This window comes from Lampris incognitus, chromosome 9 (genome assembly GCF_029633865.1).
Source record: "Lampris incognitus isolate fLamInc1 chromosome 9, fLamInc1.hap2, whole genome shotgun sequence".
In the NCBI taxonomy this organism is placed as follows: domain Eukaryota; kingdom Metazoa; phylum Chordata; class Actinopteri; order Lampriformes; family Lampridae; genus Lampris; species Lampris incognitus.
In genome coordinates, this window is record NC_079219.1 from 29,593,450 (window position 1) to 29,613,190 (window position 19,741).

General features: G+C 44.2%; 1 protein-coding gene across 1 annotated transcript in view; it reads left to right on the forward strand.

Annotated features, from left to right (window-relative positions):
• rbms3 (RNA binding motif, single stranded interacting protein) overlaps positions 1-19,741 on the forward strand; it is a 190,410-nt gene that overhangs the window by 118,348 nt on the left and 52,321 nt on the right. Inside the window, 1 exon segment of the mRNA XM_056285968.1 lies at positions 18,783-18,940. Coding sequence (XP_056141943.1) covers positions 18,783-18,940 — 158 coding nt within the window.

Genomic DNA, 19,741 nt, shown 5'->3' on the forward strand with positions numbered 1-19,741 from the left:
ACACCTTGGCGGAGAGGAGATTTTGCTTAAAGGTTACAAAGTTATGGTAAAATGGAGACTGGAAATCCATTGGTTTGGTACCCCAGACTGACTGGAAATATGTGGGAAAGATAAATAAGAGCGGCTTTCCCCTCCATCAGCAGCATCTCGGTGTTGTCCCTGAGTTCAGGTCAGTCCACTGCAGAGGAGCTGCTCATGAAAAGACGGGTCAGAACCCCGTGGTCCACAGGAATGCTTAAAGAGCTAACTGTGCTCAAACTCCAAGAACCTATGCTGTCCATCCCTCAACCTCCTCTGGTTGAACAAATGTCACCCACAAAAGGAGAAGTATCAAAATGTGCTACTGTTGCATAATCCATCCATTATCTGAACCGCTTATGCTGCTCTCAGGATCGTGGGGATACTGGAGCCTATCCCACCAGTCATTGGGCGGCAGGTGGGGGGGCACTGTGGACAGGCTGTCAGGCCATCACACAGGGCCCACACACACACACACACACACACACACACACACACACACACACACACACACACACACACACATTCATATTTAGGGACACTTTAGTATGGCAAATTCACCTGACCTACATGTCTTTGGACTGTGGGAGGAAACCGGAGCCCCCGGAGGAAACCCACGCAGACACGGGGAGAACATGCAAACTCCACACAGAGAACGACCCGGAACGACCCCCAAGGTTGAACTACCCCGGGGTTCAAACCCAGGAGCTTCTTGACTAGACTTTCACTTTTCAACCAAAGTTAGCCTGGTTGTAGCCTAGATAGTGCATGCTGTACAATTTATACGTCTTTTAGATGTTTAACCAACATAAAGTTGCGTTGTGAGGTTTCATGAACCTTGGTTGATATTAATGTGTGTATCTTATGCAACTGTAGCCCATGCTAGAAAAGCAGTAAAACCAAACACTTGAAGCTGTAATATTTTACCGACACAGAAAGGGTTAAAACTGATTTTTACTTACGATTTCTGATTGGCACTGGTATGAGCTAACGCAGCCTTCCATTCTAAGTCCGAGGTCCGAATTTCCTAGTTGAGATTTTCAATTTCCTACCTCCAAGCGTTCCAGGTGCACGACGCCAAACTTAAACAGAAAATATGGCTGACCGTGACAAACTGGTGTTTTTATTGGCAAATGTTTAAACAGTTAGTTGTTAGCAGTGCAGACTCCTTGCATACATATAAACGAAACAGAGGAATAACTTTTGTGCAAAGATAACTTTAAGAGATTGTTTACCATAACCAGCTGCTTAATAACACTGTCGACATATTTTGACACCAGTTGACATGCAGAACAGGTTTTACTACATGATAGTATGCATTGTTGTAATTAAATACAGGCAAATATACTTTACGTTGCCTTAGCTGATGGTTTACCATTAACACTATGCGCCTCCATGGGTGCTGCCATTGTTGTGTGACGTCAGACAACTGCTTCTCCATGAAGTTGGGGTAGATGGGTTTGCCCCGAGTTTGAAAGTAGGAACTCCCGACTTTACGTGGCTTTCCATTGTACATTTTCTAGTAGGAGGTCGGAAAATCTCGGGTCTGTAATTAAGCTTTGTAACAGCCAGAGTCCGGTAAATATAAATATAATAGTGCTGCAATACCAGATAGCGCCACAGGGTGGCGCCTCCTTTTGTTTTGTTTTGACGCACCAGAGTAGAACCGTTTTCAGTGCTGCTTCGACCGACGTCCAGAAGAACCAACTGTCACCGTGACAAGTTGGTGCAGATTATAATTATGTTTTACTGTTCATGAATGACCGGTGAACATAGTGCCGTGGAGACCTGGCATCGTATGGTCGATGTATGTACAACAGAATAAAGTAGCAGTGTAGAAATCCCCATCTCGCCCGTCGACTCTTTGAGCTAATCCAGGGGTTCCCAAACCTTTCCATGCCAAGGCCCCCCAAATAGCATTACCCTCTGGCCGGGGCCCCCCTTTTTGCAAGTTGTCTTTATGAACCCATTGACAATACTACGGCAAATGTTAAAAGAAGAGAAAAAAAACCTCCTGAATATATTTCCTTACTTGTGTTAATGAAATAATAATGACATTTATACTTCAAATTTTAATCCCTCCTTTATATTGAATATTTCTTTTTTCCATTATAAGCATTTTTGTTACAAAATATATTTGATCATAATATACATAATAATTCAATTTTTTTTTTAGCATTTTCCCCTCATATTCCCTCCAATTTGCTGAGGCCCCCTTGGCGTCCGGCCCCCACTTTGAAAACCACTGAGCTAATCTGCGGTGCCCAGACTTTGTGTAGGCGGAAGTCGTACACAACTGTTTAAAACCACCTTGCTGTCCTGAGAAATGGTGCAGAGGTTCAAATTGTTCAGCGGCTAGGTTTTGGTAAATGCTAGATTTTGAGGCAAGTCGAGTGCCAGGAACCCCCATTGAAGGATAGGGACTCCAGTTGACTGGATGGCGAGACAACCTACAGGATCTTGAGAGATCATGCAGACTGTTATCTCCTGAGACAGGACTCCACTCACCATTTCCTGGTGCGGTAGGACTGACAAATACACATGAATTGGGCCCCAACGACCAATCCACCGATTTAACACTTAAAGGGGGGGCGGAGCTCAGGGACTTTAAAGGAATTAATTGTTGTTCACACTTTATTATTTTAGCTAATTCTTGTGGGGAAAATGTTGTATAGTAAACGTAGTTCACTGTTGGCGCACTCGTACACGCACAAACACACACACACACACACACACACACACACACACACACACACTTGACCTTGGTGTTTGCATTGCAGTGGTGTAACAGATGTAGTGACAACATGGGACTTGATGAAAAGGGTCTTTTATTAAACTGTAAACCAGTAATCTTCTCCCTTTGCTCTTTAAAACACAGGCCAACAGCAGGTGTGGGTGGACTATGACAGCTTTACCCTCAGTCGCACAGCAAGTCAACCTTGTTGGTGTAACTTTTAAAACTGCAGCTACAGGGTTTTATGCCCTTGGCCAGTATGACTCCCATATTGTCTGACTTCTATGGCAATGTAGCACAGGCAAATATAAGACACAGATGTGGCTATTGCAAGTACTGCATTCCAAGTTTTTGCAGCACAACTTCTTCATCATCCCTTCCAAGAGGAATTTCTCGGAAAGCACTGATGCCGAACGGGGTAGATGCCATATGGGAGTCCTCCTTTAGATAATAACACTATATAATAATATGAGGTTACACTTTTTTTCCTCTTCAAATATAATTTCCCGGTAGAGGTTCCCATAGGGCATTTCAGCCAGCTCATATTGGTATGCATGCATGGAACATGACATAGTGGTAAAAAAATCTTGGATCCGCATCTGATGCCCCTTATGCTCCCCTCTCAAGACGTTGTAATTGTTGTGTCTGAGCCAGCGCTCTACGTTGAAATCACCGCCAAGCTGAGAGCAGAAAGCCTACTCCTGCCCTGCATATCTCAGGCACTTTTTTTTTCCTAATTCTGCAGTTTCCTTTAAATTTGTTTTCTTTCTGGCTGGGGCTCTGAACCTCATTTCCCAGTGAATTGTCTGAGGACAAGCTGTGTGCCATTAGCAGAAAAAAAAGAAGAAGCTCCTGGAAACAAAAAAAAAGTTTGTCTAAAACTTTATTAATTTTCTCATCCCTTATCCGAGAAAGTGCTTCCTCAATGATAATCCTGCAATCCAGCAGGCTTTCTGCTTTATTGAATTTTTCTAATGAAACATTGGAAAAGAGAGCGAGAGAGAGCGAGAGAGAGAGAGAATGTAAGTACAGTATGAAGCATTTTATGTGGCTTTTGAGTGTGCACGTGTGTTTGCACGTGCACACCTGTGTGTGTGTGTGTGTGTGTGTGTGTGTGTGTGTGTGTGTGTGTGTGTGTGTGTGTGTGTGTGTGTGTGTGTACTGACTATCTGTAGATGTCTGTCAGTCCGTGAGTGAAAGAGCCATGCCCAGCTTTCTTTTAATCTATTAGGTGGAATGGGATGCAAGATTTGTTGAAAGGAGTTAACCCAGCCTAGAGAAGATCAATTTTACCCACTTCACTTTCACTTTGCAGAATCACAGCTATCAGCAAGCTTCACGTGCGCTACATGGAGAGAGCGTCTATTGAGAAAACAAAGATACAAAAAAAAAGACATGTTCTTCAGGTCACTATAGTTGGGTTTTTTTCTGGTGAGGGTTGTCTGGCAGTTCATATACCTCATGTACGTTGGTGGCTGGCCTGCAAACCATCTGGTGTTGATTGGTGGGTTTTAACCTCACACTTGACCAGCGTCCCATGTGGTCTGTCTCTGTACAGCGGACCGTTGACAACAAAAGCGCTGCTGTAATTGTTAAAGGGAGACTTAATTTGATTGAATACGAGTTTAGTCTTTCATCTCCAAAGTGTTAACGATAATGCTAATTGTGATTAAAAGCATGATAGGTGAATGGAACAAATGATATACATTTTCTAAACACTATATTCTAGTTACTGGAGTATAGTATTTCTAAGGTTTTCTTTTCAGAGGATTATGCAGCCACGTTTGTTTTTCTGACACCACAAAGCTGGATAATTATTTCTTTTGAAATTGTTTACACTGGAAAAAAATGTGTGTGTGTGTGTGTGTGTGTGTGTGTTTTTACACTGATGACCCAAACATTATGACTACCTGCCTAATATGCTGTTGGTCCTCCATGTGCCATCAAAACAGCGCTGACTCGCTGAAGCGTGGTCTCTGCAGGACCCCTGAAGGTGTCCTGTGGTATCTGGCACCAAAACATTAGCAGCAGATCCTTCAAGTCCTGTAAATTGCAGGATGGGGCCTCCATGGATCAGACTTGTCTGTCAAGCACATCCCACAGATGCTCAGCTGGATTGTGATCTGCAGAATTTGGAGGCCAGGGCAACACCTTGAACACTTCATCATGTTCCTCAAACCATTCCCAAACAATGTGTGCAGTGTGGCAGGGCACATTATCCTGCTGAAAGAGGCCACTGCCATCAGGGAATACCGTTGCCATGAAGGGGTGTGTCTGGTCTGCAATGATGTTTAAGTAAGTGGCACGTGTCAAATTGACGTCCATATGAAATGGCCGGACCCAGGGTTTCCCAGCAGACATTACCCAGAACATCATGCTCCCTCTACTGGTTTGTTGTCTTTCCACAGTGCATCCTGGTGTCATCACTTCCCCAGGTAAATGGCGCACAGGTACACGGCCATCCACAAGAAAACAGGACTCATCAGACCAGGCGACCTTCTTCAACTGCTCCAAGGTCCAGTTCTGATGCTTCACGTGGCCATTGTAGGCACCTTTGACAGTGGACAGGGGTCATCACTGGCACTGAATAGTCTGCGGTTACGCAGCCCCATATGCAGCAGGGTGTGATTCACTGTGTTGTGACACATTCCAAAATGTTCTGTAAGTTGTACCACAGTAGATCTTCTGTCGGTTTGAACCAGATGGGATAGCCTTCATTGCCCTCGTGCATCGATGAGCCTTGGGCGCCCAGTACCCTGTCACCGGTTTGTGGTTTGTCCCTCCTCTGACCACTGTCAGTAGGTACTCACCACTGTGACCGGGAGCACCCCACAAGTCTTGTTGTTTCAGAGATGCTCTGACCCAGTGGTCTACCCATAACAATTTGGCCCTTGTCAAAGTCGCGCAGGTCTTTCCTCCTGCCCATTTCTCCTGCATCCAACACAATGATTACAAGAACTGATTGTTCACTTACAATTTAATCTACCCAGACCCTTGACATGTGTTGTTTGGAGAGCAACGTTATTCGCTTCACCTGTGAGTGGTTATTTTGTTTTGGCTCATCAGTGTATATGTGTGTGTGTGTGTGTGTGTGTGTGTGTGTGTGTGTGTGTGTGTGTGTGTGTGTGTGTATGCGTGTGTGTGTGTGTGTCTGTGTGTGTGTGTGTGTGTGTGTGTGTGTGTGTGAGAATGAGTGAGTGAGTGACTAAGTGCAGGCTTGCATGCATGCAAGTAGTTTTCTTACATAGTTAATGAGTCCCTCTGGACTGTCATGAAACAGTTCCTCTCATCACTACTCACTGTGATGATATGGCTTCAAAGACAGGCACATACACACATACTCACACTCATAGGCGTCATACAGGGTGTGTACCTGCAGAGGAAGCCTAAGACAACTCCCTCTGTGGTTGCAGAGCCCATTAATCATTTGTAGAGAGGAGTTCCCAACAGCCTGCTTTCTCCTCAGACAGACACTATGACACAAGCTGATGAATCCAAGAGTTACCCTGGGCCTCCTGCAGCAAACGTGCAACAGATTTTTCATTAAAACCCAGAGATTTTCACCAAATGTAGTTCTTGGTAATGTTTTCTTTTTTCTTGTGGTTGTTTACCGATATGGGCCAAATCTTTTGGAAGATTTTGAGATCACACTTGGAGATTGATATGAAATCCAAGCAAAATGCCAGCTGGGTTTTAGAAAAGCAATCTTTTCAGACCGACAACAATGCATTTTTGAATTTTAAAAACGTGTTAGGTTTTGGTTAGCGTTTGTAAGTTTGAGCACAAATGTCATGAAAGATTCAGGTGTGGTCTTTAGAAAGATAGTTTCTAAATGTATTTCTAGTTTTTCCCCTTATCCCATCCGATTAACCCAAAGGCATATGGCCGCAACTCTTGTCGAATAACTCCCCTGGCTCACGTTTCCACAGGAAGGAGATAGTCGTAACACCAGCTTCATTCAAACTCGTGTCGGCTGCTCTCGCTATTTTACACGCTGAAGTCTCCTCGCATGGATTGCATCACCTTCAAGCCGCGAAGCAGGCGTAGGGGGAATGCTTTCGGTTGCTTGGCTGCAGGCGCCCGGACGGGCCAGAGGGGCCGCTGGAGAACGACTCCCCGAACACTACACCGATCTACACCCACTATCCATCGGGTAAGGGTGGCCTAATGAGTGCCTTACCCCGTGGACGCTCTGGCCGTGACCGGTTACGGCGAGTCTGGCATACGAACCTCCCAGCCACATGACGAGCGGGTTGCAAGAACGGCGGTTTATTCCGCTCGGCCACCAGAGCGGCGAAAGATAACTTGTCAATTCTAACCTCCTTACTTTTCCCATAATTTGCTAACTTGCTGTATGATATCAGTCCAAGTTACTCATCAGTATGAAAATGTCGATGTGTTTAGGTAAAATCGGAAAAAAACAAAAAGCCCTTCGGTCCAAATTCAGACAAAACGAGACAAAATGATGGGACGTAATGCCAATGTTGGAACTTTAAAATTTGTCTGCTTTCTCATCTTTGTGCAATCAAAAATGACCTTTATTCTGAAAATGTTCACCTTGCCTACATTTGGAAAACCCGGATTATAATTTTGCCTTTTGCTTGCTTTGCACACACACACGCACACACACACAGATAGATCACAGATGACGTGTGTAAAAAGTTGCTTTACTATGTACTTGTTTGTTTTCGTGTGGGTTTATACATGCGTTTATAGTTTTCTGTGCGTATGTGTGTATGCAGCCCTGTCTCACAAACCACCCATCTCTGCATTCCAGGTAATTAGGCCGCCCAACAGCTGAATCCCATTAGCCTTGATTGTAGCATTCAGCACTACAGGGAGGGCAGGCTGTACGTACTGTATCCATTTATGTGTAGACCGTCTGCATATCATGTGTAGGCTTTTGTTTGTTGTGAAGTAGATACATTATATACACTGTATGTGTTTGTCTTTATATGTGTGCGTGCGTGCGCTGTGATTGTGGGATCCTTCACGCCATATGAGGCCTGATCAGAACAGTTTGTTTTTGCAGACACAGAGAAAAGTCTGTTTTAGGGGAACAAAACTATTTCAAAGTTCTAGTTACTCCAAAGTTGCTTGCACGGAGAACGTAAACATTTACTGCACTAGTCGATCATTTACACAATTTGAACAATAGTTTAGGACACAGTGTGGCTCATAGGAAGATCGCAAACCTGTAAGGTTGCCATCAGCATTGTCATCATGCACAACAATAAAGACAGCAAGAAAATTAACTGTCCCCTATGCAGCCTTTTAACAGGCCCACTCCCGTCCGCTTTACTTGAGTCAGTCTGAGCCTGGTCCACGTTTTTAAAACGAACTTGTGGTCGATGGTGTTTCCGTTTTACTTTGACCGTTGCTTTCATTTGCTGTTTATCTAGTCACCTATCAGTCTATCTGCCTGTCAGTCTATCTATCTTTCCTCCTTTCACATCAGATTCACAGGCACGACGATAAAACAATTCACATCTTCAAGGGTTTTTCATCTGCATTCATTCTGGCAAATGTTTGTTTGATCCACCCGGTATCTATCGCTCTATCTCCCCCCCTCCCACTATCTGTTCTGTTCAGCCTTTGTCTTCCTTCCCTCTCTCTCTCGCCCTCGCTGTCTCCTCTGTCTTTGCCCTCTCCCTATCTCTTCCTCCCTGATGGTCTCTGTGTCTCATGATTGGCTGATTGATTCCAGCCCTGGACGACAGGCAAACAGGCAGCGGAGGCAGGCAGCGTCTGCATCAAGGAGCCTACTCTGCTCTCTGCCTCTGTGATGAATTACTGGGCTTTTTTATACACAGATCAGGGAAGAGGCGAGAGAGACGGAGACAGAGAAGGGTCAGAGAGGGAGAGACAGACGGACATGAAGAAAGATAAAAAGACACGAGGAGAAGCAGACAAAGGCGAATGGAATAATATGGTGGAAAGGGAGAGAGAGGAAAAGCTACATGGCAAATACAGTTTGAGAGAGAGGGAAGATGGTCGAGCTAGAGACCAAAGCAAATCCACAAAGAGTGAAATAGGGACAGTCAGAGAATGAAGCAATCTCACAAAGAAACGGGTGGATTAAGTTATGAAAGTGTGCGGGACAAGAAGTTAAGTCGGAGGAGAGCTGTATGTGTCCATTCCCAATTAAAAGAAACTATCCAGTGTGACGACACACTATGTAATGGAGGCCGGAGGCTCGAAAAGGAAAAAAAAAAGGTTCTGTTCATCATAAAACTGAATTATATTTTGTCACTTATGATGCCATGCCTTTGAATAGTTATCCAAAGTGTGTTTGCCAGTTAAGGACATCTCCCTGACACTGAATCATTTCTCTTTGCATAATTATGTGGTCGGTTGAAGATCTTTTACCTCCAATTTTAGTGAAGTTCCTGGCTTTACTGTGAGCGAACATTAGCTCAGTCCTTTAAAGGTTGGATAAGCTGTGTGACCCCAGTGCTCAGGAAACCTCTTCAGAAGAAAAGTCTATTCATAAATGTGTCGGCAACAGTCTGATAGTTTCTTTTTGTAATTATTTTTCATCATATTGCAGTAGTTGACATTTCGAAGCTACACGATATGTGTGCTCAAGACCTTTTTTCTTTCAAATATAATGGCGACAAATTTTCTGAGCCATTCAACAGCACACCTGCCAATACTACACAAGTTCACATTAGATGCCAATAGGGAATTAGATTAGATTAGATTGTTTTATAAACCACACGGCCAAGGCTGGTGGAATTTGTTTTCAGTACACGTTAAACTCTGCAGCACAATACATCCATGGACAACGGCAGACACGCCACATATTATCACAAACAATATAGTTACACAATAGCAGAAACAAACATATTACGCACAACAATTAGGTGAATAGTTGTATCCATGCCAATTGTGTGTGAGCAGGGGACTCTAGGGATGAACTCAGAGTCCTGATAACTAGGGGAAAAACACTCTTTGTGAAGTGTTTAGTCTTAGTGGACAGTGAGCTGTAGCGCCTCCCTGAGGGAAGGAGCTGGAAGAGGTGATGAGCAGGATGTGAGGGGTTGGAGATGATCTTTGCTCGCTTTACAGTCTGGTGAGTATGTAGAGATTCAACTGAGGGGAGTGGGTTGCCTATGATTTTGGATGCCTTATTGACAATCTGCTGCATTTTTTTCTGTGTTTGACTGTCCGTGCCACTGTACCGTACTGTAATAGAAGATGTTATGATGGACTTGATAATGGCTGAGTTAAAACAGAATGAGTGGTTGATGTTTGAGCTGGTATTTTTTTAAGCTGCCTAAGAAAATAAAGTCGCTGTTGAGCTTTTGCAATGATGTGTTCAGTGTTAATTTTCCACTTCAGGTTATTGCTGATGTATATGTTAATTTTCCATTTCAGTTTATTGCTGATGTATATGTTCCAAGGAATTTAAGAGTCAATGGTGGTGATGGGGTCTCAGTTCATTTGTGTGGGTGTTTTGGGATTTGGCATGCATCAGAAGTCAATAATGAGTTCTTGGATTTTGGCTGTATTAAGCAGAAGGTTGTTGTTTGTGCACCAAGTGACAGCTTGGTCTACTGCAGTGCGGTATTGGGTTTCATCATTGTTGGGGATGAGGCCTACAATGGTTGTGTCAACTGCGTATTTTATTATTTTCACAGAACTGTCCGTGGATAAAAAGTGGGTGGTGTATAGTGAGAAGAGCCAGGGGGAGAGAACACAGCCCTGAGGAGCACCTGTTCTGGGGGTAAGAGGGTGTGAGGTTAGGTTATTAACCTTCACCCTCTGTGGCCTGTTCCACAGGAAGCTCTGAATCCAGTGGCATATGGCTGGGTCAATGTTCATATCCAAGAGTATGGTAACAAGTTTGAGTGGGTCGATGGAGTTGAAGGCAGAACTACAGTCTATGAACAGGATGTGTGCATAGGTGTTTGTGATTCCAGGTGTTGCAGGGCATGGTGCAGGGCTATGCTAATTACATCCTCAACAGACCGGTTGGCTTGAAAGGCAAATTTATATTGGTTCATCATTGGGGAGGTGCAAGATTTCAGGTGTGACAGAATGATGCATTCAAACGCTTTCATGGCCCCAGATGTTAGGGCAACTGGTCTGAAGTCATTGAAATCTGTGATCTTTGAGGACTTTGGCACAGGAATGGTGGTAGAGAGTTTGAAGCACTGTGGGACTGTACATTGGCTTAGAGAGGTGTTAAATTTGGTGGAAAATACTGGGGCCAATTGGGCTGCACAGTCATTCAACAAAGCAGGACCGATGCCGTCTAGCCCTGCTGCTTTCCTAATATTCAGCTTCTTGAATTGAATGGATTGTGAACTGAGTCTTTCACTTGTTTGCATGCATAAAAAGAAGCTGCTTGTCATTTTACCAAAACAACATGTCTACAAGATTTACTCTGCAATTTAACTACACAGTAACAAATTGGATGAACCAAGAAGTAGATAACTCACTGTGTAAAAGCTAGCATTATCTATAGTGTGTTGCATCAAAGCTGCTCTTCATCATTCTTATTGGGGTATTGGAGCGATGTGATGTCACAGAAAGTGAGGCCGATTGTAAAGTGCTGATTGGTGGATTAGTGTGTCAATCATTATTTTGCAGGCAATTGAGCCCCTGCCCCATTAAGTGACACATACACACACACAGCCACTTTCCTGCCCCCACCACACATACACACACAGTAGACAACAGTAGTAAACAAACCTTAAGGGTCTCATGAAATAAGAAAAAATGCTATGTCACATTGCACTTGCAGGCGTACACCAATGAATTGGGAGTGAAACTGAAAGATGAGTGATCTTCTGCTACCAAATTGAAACTGAACAGTATATCGATGTCCACATTCTTCTAAAAAAGGCCTGGCCATTATTGGCTGATGGTCCGGTCAAACTCCCCTCCCTCAAAAAATCCCACCCAACTGTAACGTTTCATTTAGAGATTCATGAGATTGCAGAAGTTTACGTTGCTTTAAAAGCCGTTCCATGGGACCTTTGGCTATAGTAATGTGAACAGACCAGAAACCAAATGATAAGGTGTAATCAGTATCCAGTTCAGTTGTGAGCCCGGAGCAGTGGTGAGGATGAAGAACCATGTAGATCTCCATGGCTAACGAGACCCGCGGGATCTCAGGGTTTAGGCTTCATAAAATATAGACGCTATGTTCATTAAGAATTGATTAAGCCTTTAGAGAGCATTTAGACAACCGGGCTATCATTAATGGAGATCACGACTTGGTCCGAGGAAGAGGATGATAGAGGAAAGCACTTATAAACAGCAAGAGAGACAGAGATGCGTTGAAAGAGGCAAGAGAGATGAAGGGGGGCAGAGAGAGGATGGAAATTTGAGGCAAGTTAAAGGGGAAAAACCGGATGAGGAAGGAGAGGGCGTGGCAGTGGGGTCAGGGGTTGGATTCATGCTAAAAATGTATTCATTGTGCTGTGAGACACTTTGGATAAGGCTACAGCCAATTGGCTTTAACGGGGGGGGGGGCAAAAAAGAGGAAGCAAGATGAAAAGAAAAGAGGAAGATTGGGCCAAATTTTGGCTTTTGAAGTAAGCAGGGAGAAAAACTGGATGATAGGAATGTGGAGAGAACAGGGGATAGAGAGGAAAAAGTACCCAAATAAGAGGAGGAGGATGGAGAGAGCGAAGAGCGGAGGGAGTAGTAAGATGAGAAAGGGGAGAGAGAGGAGGGAGGGAGAATAGACGAGAGGGTGGAGGCATCAATGAAGGAAGAATCGGGAGAGGCAGAGAAGAGAAGGGGAGTGGGAGGAGAGCTTGGCTAGCGGGAGGAGGAGAGGAAAATTATGTTCATTAAATATTAATTAAGCTCTCAGACAGCATTTAGACAGCAAGGCTATCATTGTGGAAAATTAGATTTCAGTGCAACGAAGGGGAGGGGGCAGAGAGAGAGAGAGAGAGAGAGAGAGAGAGAGAGAGAGAGAGAGAGAGAGAGAGAGAGAGAGAGAGAGAGAGAGAGAGAGAGAGAGAGAGAGAACACTAGAATGAAAGGGGATAAGGAGGAGAAAAAGCTAAAACGGAAAGATGGAGGAGAGGCAAGGAAGAGGCGGACAGAAAAGCTGTTTGTAAAGGATAGGGCAAAAGAAAAAAGGTTCAGGGCAGATGGAAAAGGAGGAGGATTATATGAAAGACAAGCTAAGAAGGAGGAATCATCACAGACTGCGTTGAAATTGATGTTGATGTTTTTAATCCATTCCCCCCCCCCATAGCTTGTCTATTTTATTTTCTCTCTTTGCAATTTTGCAACATATTTAGCCATTTTTTGCATTGTTGGGTCCTTTTACTAATGAGACCCGTTCATCATTTTAGATTCAGAACAGATTTCGAAAGATATCTGCCGTTTAATAACCAGTTCACCTCATTCACCTCCATTTACCATGCGTTGCTGTGACTCAGACTGTTTTCTTCAAGTCCATCTAACTACCGTTTTGCCCTCTGTTTACCTTCTAGCTGTCCAACCGGCATTGTTTCATAGCAGGATAACCAGGAAGTATTGTAGCCCGATACCCGACACAGACCCACTATAATGATGCAGCAATGAGGTTTAATGAGGCTGAAAACATGGGCTGACTGGCTGGCAGGCAGGCTGCACAGCCAGGGAGAGACACAGTTGGTGTGAAGTGGTTTCCAGCTCACGACAGATGTTACATAGAGCGAGAGAGAGACAAAGAGACAGAGACGTGCGGAGGGAAGAGAGAGAGAGAGAGAGTTAAAGAGTTTAGTTATTGGCAGCATGCAGAGTGAGAAATCACAAAGAAGTTGGGCAGAAGGTAACTTTGAGCAAAGTCGAACAAAGTTCATCCACAGTACGGATGCGCCAAGACACTTAAGTCCATATCTCGCTGTCCAAGTCCTTTAACAAGTGATTGTGCTTTACAGGCCAACCGTCCACAGATAATATTACGGTGCTGTTCATGAACCTCCAGTGCCCCACCGTCATTGTTATCCTCATCTCTTTTTTCAGTTTCCACACTGTCTCACACAGTAGAAATGAAACTAGGAAAGTTGAGGCACAGTCAGTTTAACTAGTTAGTAGAATTTTTTGAAGTTTTTTTTTTAACTTTTTTTGAGCGGAGATGGCACCAACCTTGTTAACTCAGATCTATATTTATGCCTCTTTTTCTCTAAGGGATTGCATGGAGAAAAGGTGTATAGAAACAAAACATTTAACCCACGTTTGTCAAAACTGTGCAAATCGCTCGCTATAAATTGGCCTCCAGATGGGTCTGTAGCCTGTGGCTGAGTAAGCACATTGTCCAAAGGGGCAGAAAAGCTGGCCTTTAACTGTTGAGCAATAGGATTTTGTTAATGGAACAGTTAAACTTGGTCAGAGAACTTCAGCAGTGCTCTGGAACTAATTTCCTCCTTTAAAACCTTGTCACCTCAGGCATCATAACATTGATGGTAAGATAACTATTTATGTGTCTTTTTGTTTTTCCTTTTCCTCTGTGCTATTAATTAAAAAGATGGCTTGAACCCTGCTCTTTGGGGCTCAGACAACTCCACCAATGCAAAGAATAATGAGGGTCAAAAATACTCCTGCAGAAGCACTCGGTTACACATATTCTCAAACCTGCATCCACATACATATCCACGTACATACCCACATGATTGCACACACACACACACACACACACACACACACACACACACACACACACACACACACACACACACACACACACACACACACACACACACATAAACACGTGTGTGACAAAGCATCAACAGTCATCATCATGTATACTTTGCCCTGATACCAACTTCACATTAATCATATTAAAGTGTCACTTCTCCCCCAGGTCGGAGCCTGACTCCACCCACGGTGTGATTTTGAAAAATGCTAAAAATTGGACAAGGGGCTGAAAGGGGGCGGGGTGAGGTGGAAGCATGGGCGATCTGGGGAGATCCACGAGAAGGGCCTGGCTCGACTCACCAGCTCGCTGCTGCTGCACACCGCTGTACCCAGTTCCCTTCACCGGCCTGCCTTGCGGCACAGTGTCGGACTTCGCCCCGTGCCTCTCCGACAGTGGAGAGAGGCGGGCAACGGGGCAACTGCTCCCCCAGCCACTGCGTGAGCCCAGTCCAACCGGCTTCTAAAGCCGTCAAAAGCACAAGTCTGAACCCTTGTGCCAAAATGGAAAACGATGAACTGATATAACTATAGCTTAATGTAAGCTGAGAGAAATTCAAAAGGTTGACTCGAAAATGTAATAAAATGGGCGTGATTCTCAGACGCACTATGTCCCCCTGGCCAAACGCTTTACTGTCAGATGCAAAGAAGCGGCTGATGAGTCCACATGTATCGGAGGAGGCATATGGTAGTCTACAGCCCTCCCCGGACTGGCAGAGGGGGTGGAGCAGCGACCGGGGTGGCATGGAAGGGTGGCGTAATTGGCCAAGTACAATTGGGGAGAAAAGGGGGAAATCCAAAAAGACAGGGAAAAAAAAGAAAGTGTAATAAAGGCACAATGAGAGCAAGTAAACACATGTGATGAGTCTCGAGCAGCATATATTTGAAAATGAGTGCAGTTTTACAGACTCACACTCAAGGGCAGGGGTGTTAACATTGTGATTAGGGGGCGTTAACATTCCGAGTAGAGGGCGTTAACATTCCAGATTAGAGGGCGGTATGTCTGTGAGGTCAGTACCATTCCCGATAAGACAGTGTTAATATTCCCGATTAGAGAGCGTTAATATTTTGATTAGAGAACATTAACATTCTGATTAGTGAGAGTTAATATTCCCAATGGAGAGCATTGATATTGTGGTGAATTCAGGGGGCAACCACAGGAACTGCCACGGTCGGGACGCGAACCCGTATCTCCCGCGCCGCGGGAGACATCACTAACCGCTCCACTAAAGAAAAAAAGAATTGTTAGCCAAGGGCCAACGTGTCTACTTATTCATGCACGTTACAATATTCTGATTAGAAGGTGTTAACATGCCAATTATGGGGCGTCAACATTCCAATTAAAGGGCGTCAACATTCCTGATTAGAGGGTGTTAACATTGTTATTGGGTTTTTTTTTAATTTCATGACAAGTTGCAACCTGTCAGCATTGGCCTTGCAAGGTTCAGGGCAGATTTAAAACAGTAGATGGCGTGTTGAGCCATTTTGAACCCATGAGATGATTTTCATAAATTTGGTAATAAATGCCAATATTAACACAGGCATTGACGTGTTTCATCACCGTACTGTCATATCATTCAGTGTACTGTTCAAAACCACATTTAAGTGTTTAGTCCCTCTTTAAGATGGCTATATGTTACACTTGCTCTGCTAGCTTCCGGAGTTGGTGTTAAACCTTTCTTTACTTTGCAGTTAATGGTTTAGTTTAACCTGTATGTTGACCTTTTTTCACATTTCAACTTCATGCCAGTGGCATTTCCGCTTTGCAAAACTGTGCACATGAAGGGAGGACATGAAAGAAGAACAGGGGGATGGGGGGGTTGATATGTGTCGAGGTTTGTGAACAGGATTTGAACTTACGTTGTTGGTACTCGGTATGGACTTTAGCACACTAAGCCAGTGGGACATTGATCGGCTAAAATCATCCCAACTTTGGCTGATCCGCCCAAAACTTAGTACATCATGACAGGAGTCTTTGGGAAAATGTCTTGCATGCTTCCTCGGCCTCCCTTGATCTTGAGAGTGCGACACACATTGCAAACTTCAGCGTCAACAGTAACTCGTTCAAGACATCTTGAAGTGTGTTCATCTAACCAACTATAAAGTAAGTCTTTGGAAAGCTAGCCAAGCTAAAATTACTAAGCCTGTAATGAAAACATAAACATCATTATGGCATAGGGGGGAAAGATGGCCAGCAACACAGCAGTAAACCCTTGTGAAGTAATGAAACACCACAGCACCATATAAAACGTCAACAGACGCTCCAGGGGACCGTGTATTTGAGTAGTTTTATGGATGAGATCATGAGGTCATGGCTTGCATAATTGCTCTGTAATTTGCTTAACATATACCGTAATACACTCTGTCCCGTGTTTAATGCAAAGTCCTTTGGCAACCCTACTCCCGTAACCCTGTTTCAGTTTCACACACACACACATACACACACATACACACACGTGTGTTGTCAGCACAAGTTTCCACAACATCATCTGCATTCAGTACATCATTCATGATGGTAGTCACAACAGGTGTGTGCATTCAGATTTTCCTAAACTGTGCCAAGAGGACTTCACATCTTAACAAACTGCACACCGCTTTGCAGCTACCTGCCATTGCTGCCATGACTGACACACACACACACACACACACACACACACACACACACACACACACACACACACACACACACACACACACGATCCTCTCAAACTAGCATGGAAGCACATGAAATTTATATTCTCATGCGCTTGAGGAATAAATCGATGCCACTCTGTGAACATCTGTGAATCCTGATGGTTTTTCTCGAGTCTGTGGATGCTTTGAGCAGAAAACCGGAGTCTTTTCAGAGAAATATATTCTTTCTTTATTTAGGGACGTCTTTCGTCATGATTCAAGAGAGTAATGGTCACAAATGTGTTGCTGTGGGACTTTCGATCAGTGAATTATATCAGCTTTTTCCATAACACGTTGACTGTCTCCAAAATGGGCCATCAGCGATGTGGTACATTTACGCCATGAGGAAGAGGTCATCTTAAAGGGGAGGCTCGCTGAGCACTGGGACAATATGGTCATGACAAAACAAGCTGAAAATCTGACTCTAATCCAGCTCCTTAAAGGAACAGTAAACACATGGTGACAATACAGTTAGGAAGCTAGATTATGACATAACCTAATGATTCATGCCAATGATTGAAAATAAAGCGGTCACACAGAAAATATATCTGTCTCTGAAAGTCAGTTTTCTCAAAGCTCCCTCATCATCATGATTTCATAAATGCCATCGTTAAAACTTGCCCTCTGCTCAGCACACTTGACGCATTGGGATCGCAGGTCATTACATCAGTCGTTTTTTACACCATTTTCTTTTCTTCTTTTTTCTTTTGCACTAAAATATCATGTCAGTCTAATTCACACTAAGCTAGTGTGTTTTCCCCCTTTAAGACCAGTAAAGTTTCTCAGCATTGAATCTAGTGTATGTGATGGCGCGAATCGCTCTTCCTGCAGACTGCATGGCGCCCCCTAGTGGCATTACAACGGCGATACGAAAACACACAATTTCCTCATAAATGGACAAACATGCGTGGAACTTCTTTTTTTTTATGGACTCGCAATATTACAAGCCACCAACCCAGGCATGTATTTGTTACGTTTCCTATCCCTTAAAGAGGACACACTTTAGACTTTAGTTGTCAGTTTATTCTTACCCAGTTCATTTGATATTCATGGTGACCAGTTTCATTATGATGTTTCTAATGTCACTACAGTTCCAATAAGGGCGTTAGTAGCAATGTTATGGCGGCACGGTGGCGCGGTCCCCTCACAATAAGAAGGTCCTAGGTTTGAACCCCAGGGTAGTCCAACCTTGGGGATTGTCTGTGTGGAGTTTGCATGTTCTCCCTGTGTCTGCATGGGTTTCCTCCGGTGCTCCAATGTCCTCCCACAGTCCAAAGACAAGTAGGTCAGGTGAATCGGCCATACTAAATTGTCCCTAGGTGTGAATGTGTGTGCGTGTGTCGGCCCTGTGATGGCCTGGTGGCCTGTCCAGGGTGTCCCCCTGCCTGCCACCCAATGACTGCTGGGATAGTCTCCAGCATCCCCGCGACCCTGAATAGGATAAGCGGCTTGGTTAATGGATGGATGGATGGATGGATGGATGGATAGTTCCACTGATTCATTGAATGCGCCCCTGTCTTCTCACAGTCTCCCCAGGAGTTTGTTTGCATTTTTACGTCGTCGGTGAAACAGGTCAGCGATTTGACTTTATCTCTGTCTTGCTTGTTTTCCTTGCGACACACCCATGCTCACTTTCTGTCGTCTGACTTGCAGTTGAAACATTTCCTTCGAGCGGTACGCTAACTTGAGGCCAAATGTCTTTCTACAGCAACAGGAGCAGGACCCCACCAACCTGTACATCTCCAACCTGCCGGTGTCCATGGACGAGCAGGAGCTGGAGAACATGTTGAAGCCCTTCGGACACGTCATCTCCACGCGGATACTGAGAGACGCCAACGGCCTGAGCAGAGGCGTCGGCTTTGCCAGGTAGGCCCCACACAGGCCAACAAGGAAAAACACAAGACACCTTCATCCGCTCCTTTATCTGCTTGAGTTTCCGTCCTCTGTGTTCTTAATGTTAAGCACTCCACACACAGAAACTCCTCGTATGTCTAATGGCTGACCACAAACAAAAAAATAATCTTAAACTTAAATCTGAACAGGGGCTAGTAATTACATAGTAATTACATTGTGTTCTGCAGAAACCTCATATAACCATTTATGGCTGAGTGTTTAAGGATTTACAGCCCATTACTAGTCTTCTGGCCGAGACATGAAACACATACATACGGTGGCTGGTCAGCTCAGCTCGCCCATTAAACCCCAAACAGGAGCATGATCACATTTGAGGCACACCAAGATTTTTTGTTTGAAAACAATGATGCCATGCCAATAATATAATAAAAAAAAATAATCATGACTATCAGAATTTGCTGTGTTAGTATTATGGATTATTACAAGAAACTATGTGAGCAAAGAACATTTTTGCCAACTACCTTCATGTTAAAGTCGATCTAGCTCTAAAGATGCATCCAGACTCCAGTGCACTTGGCCTTTTCCCTCTTCCCTTGCCTTTCCTCTTTATTGTTGGTGTGTGTGTGTGTGTGTGTGTGTGTGCGTGTGCATGCAGCCCCCTCAGTTACACTGTGAAGTGTGCCACTAATTAAAGTGCTGCCAGGACCACTTTCAGGGTCACCAGTTGTGTGAAGGAAACATAAATGCACAATCAGACATGCACATAATAAACCACACACAAATCCACCCTCAGAAACAGTTTCTTTTTGGTTT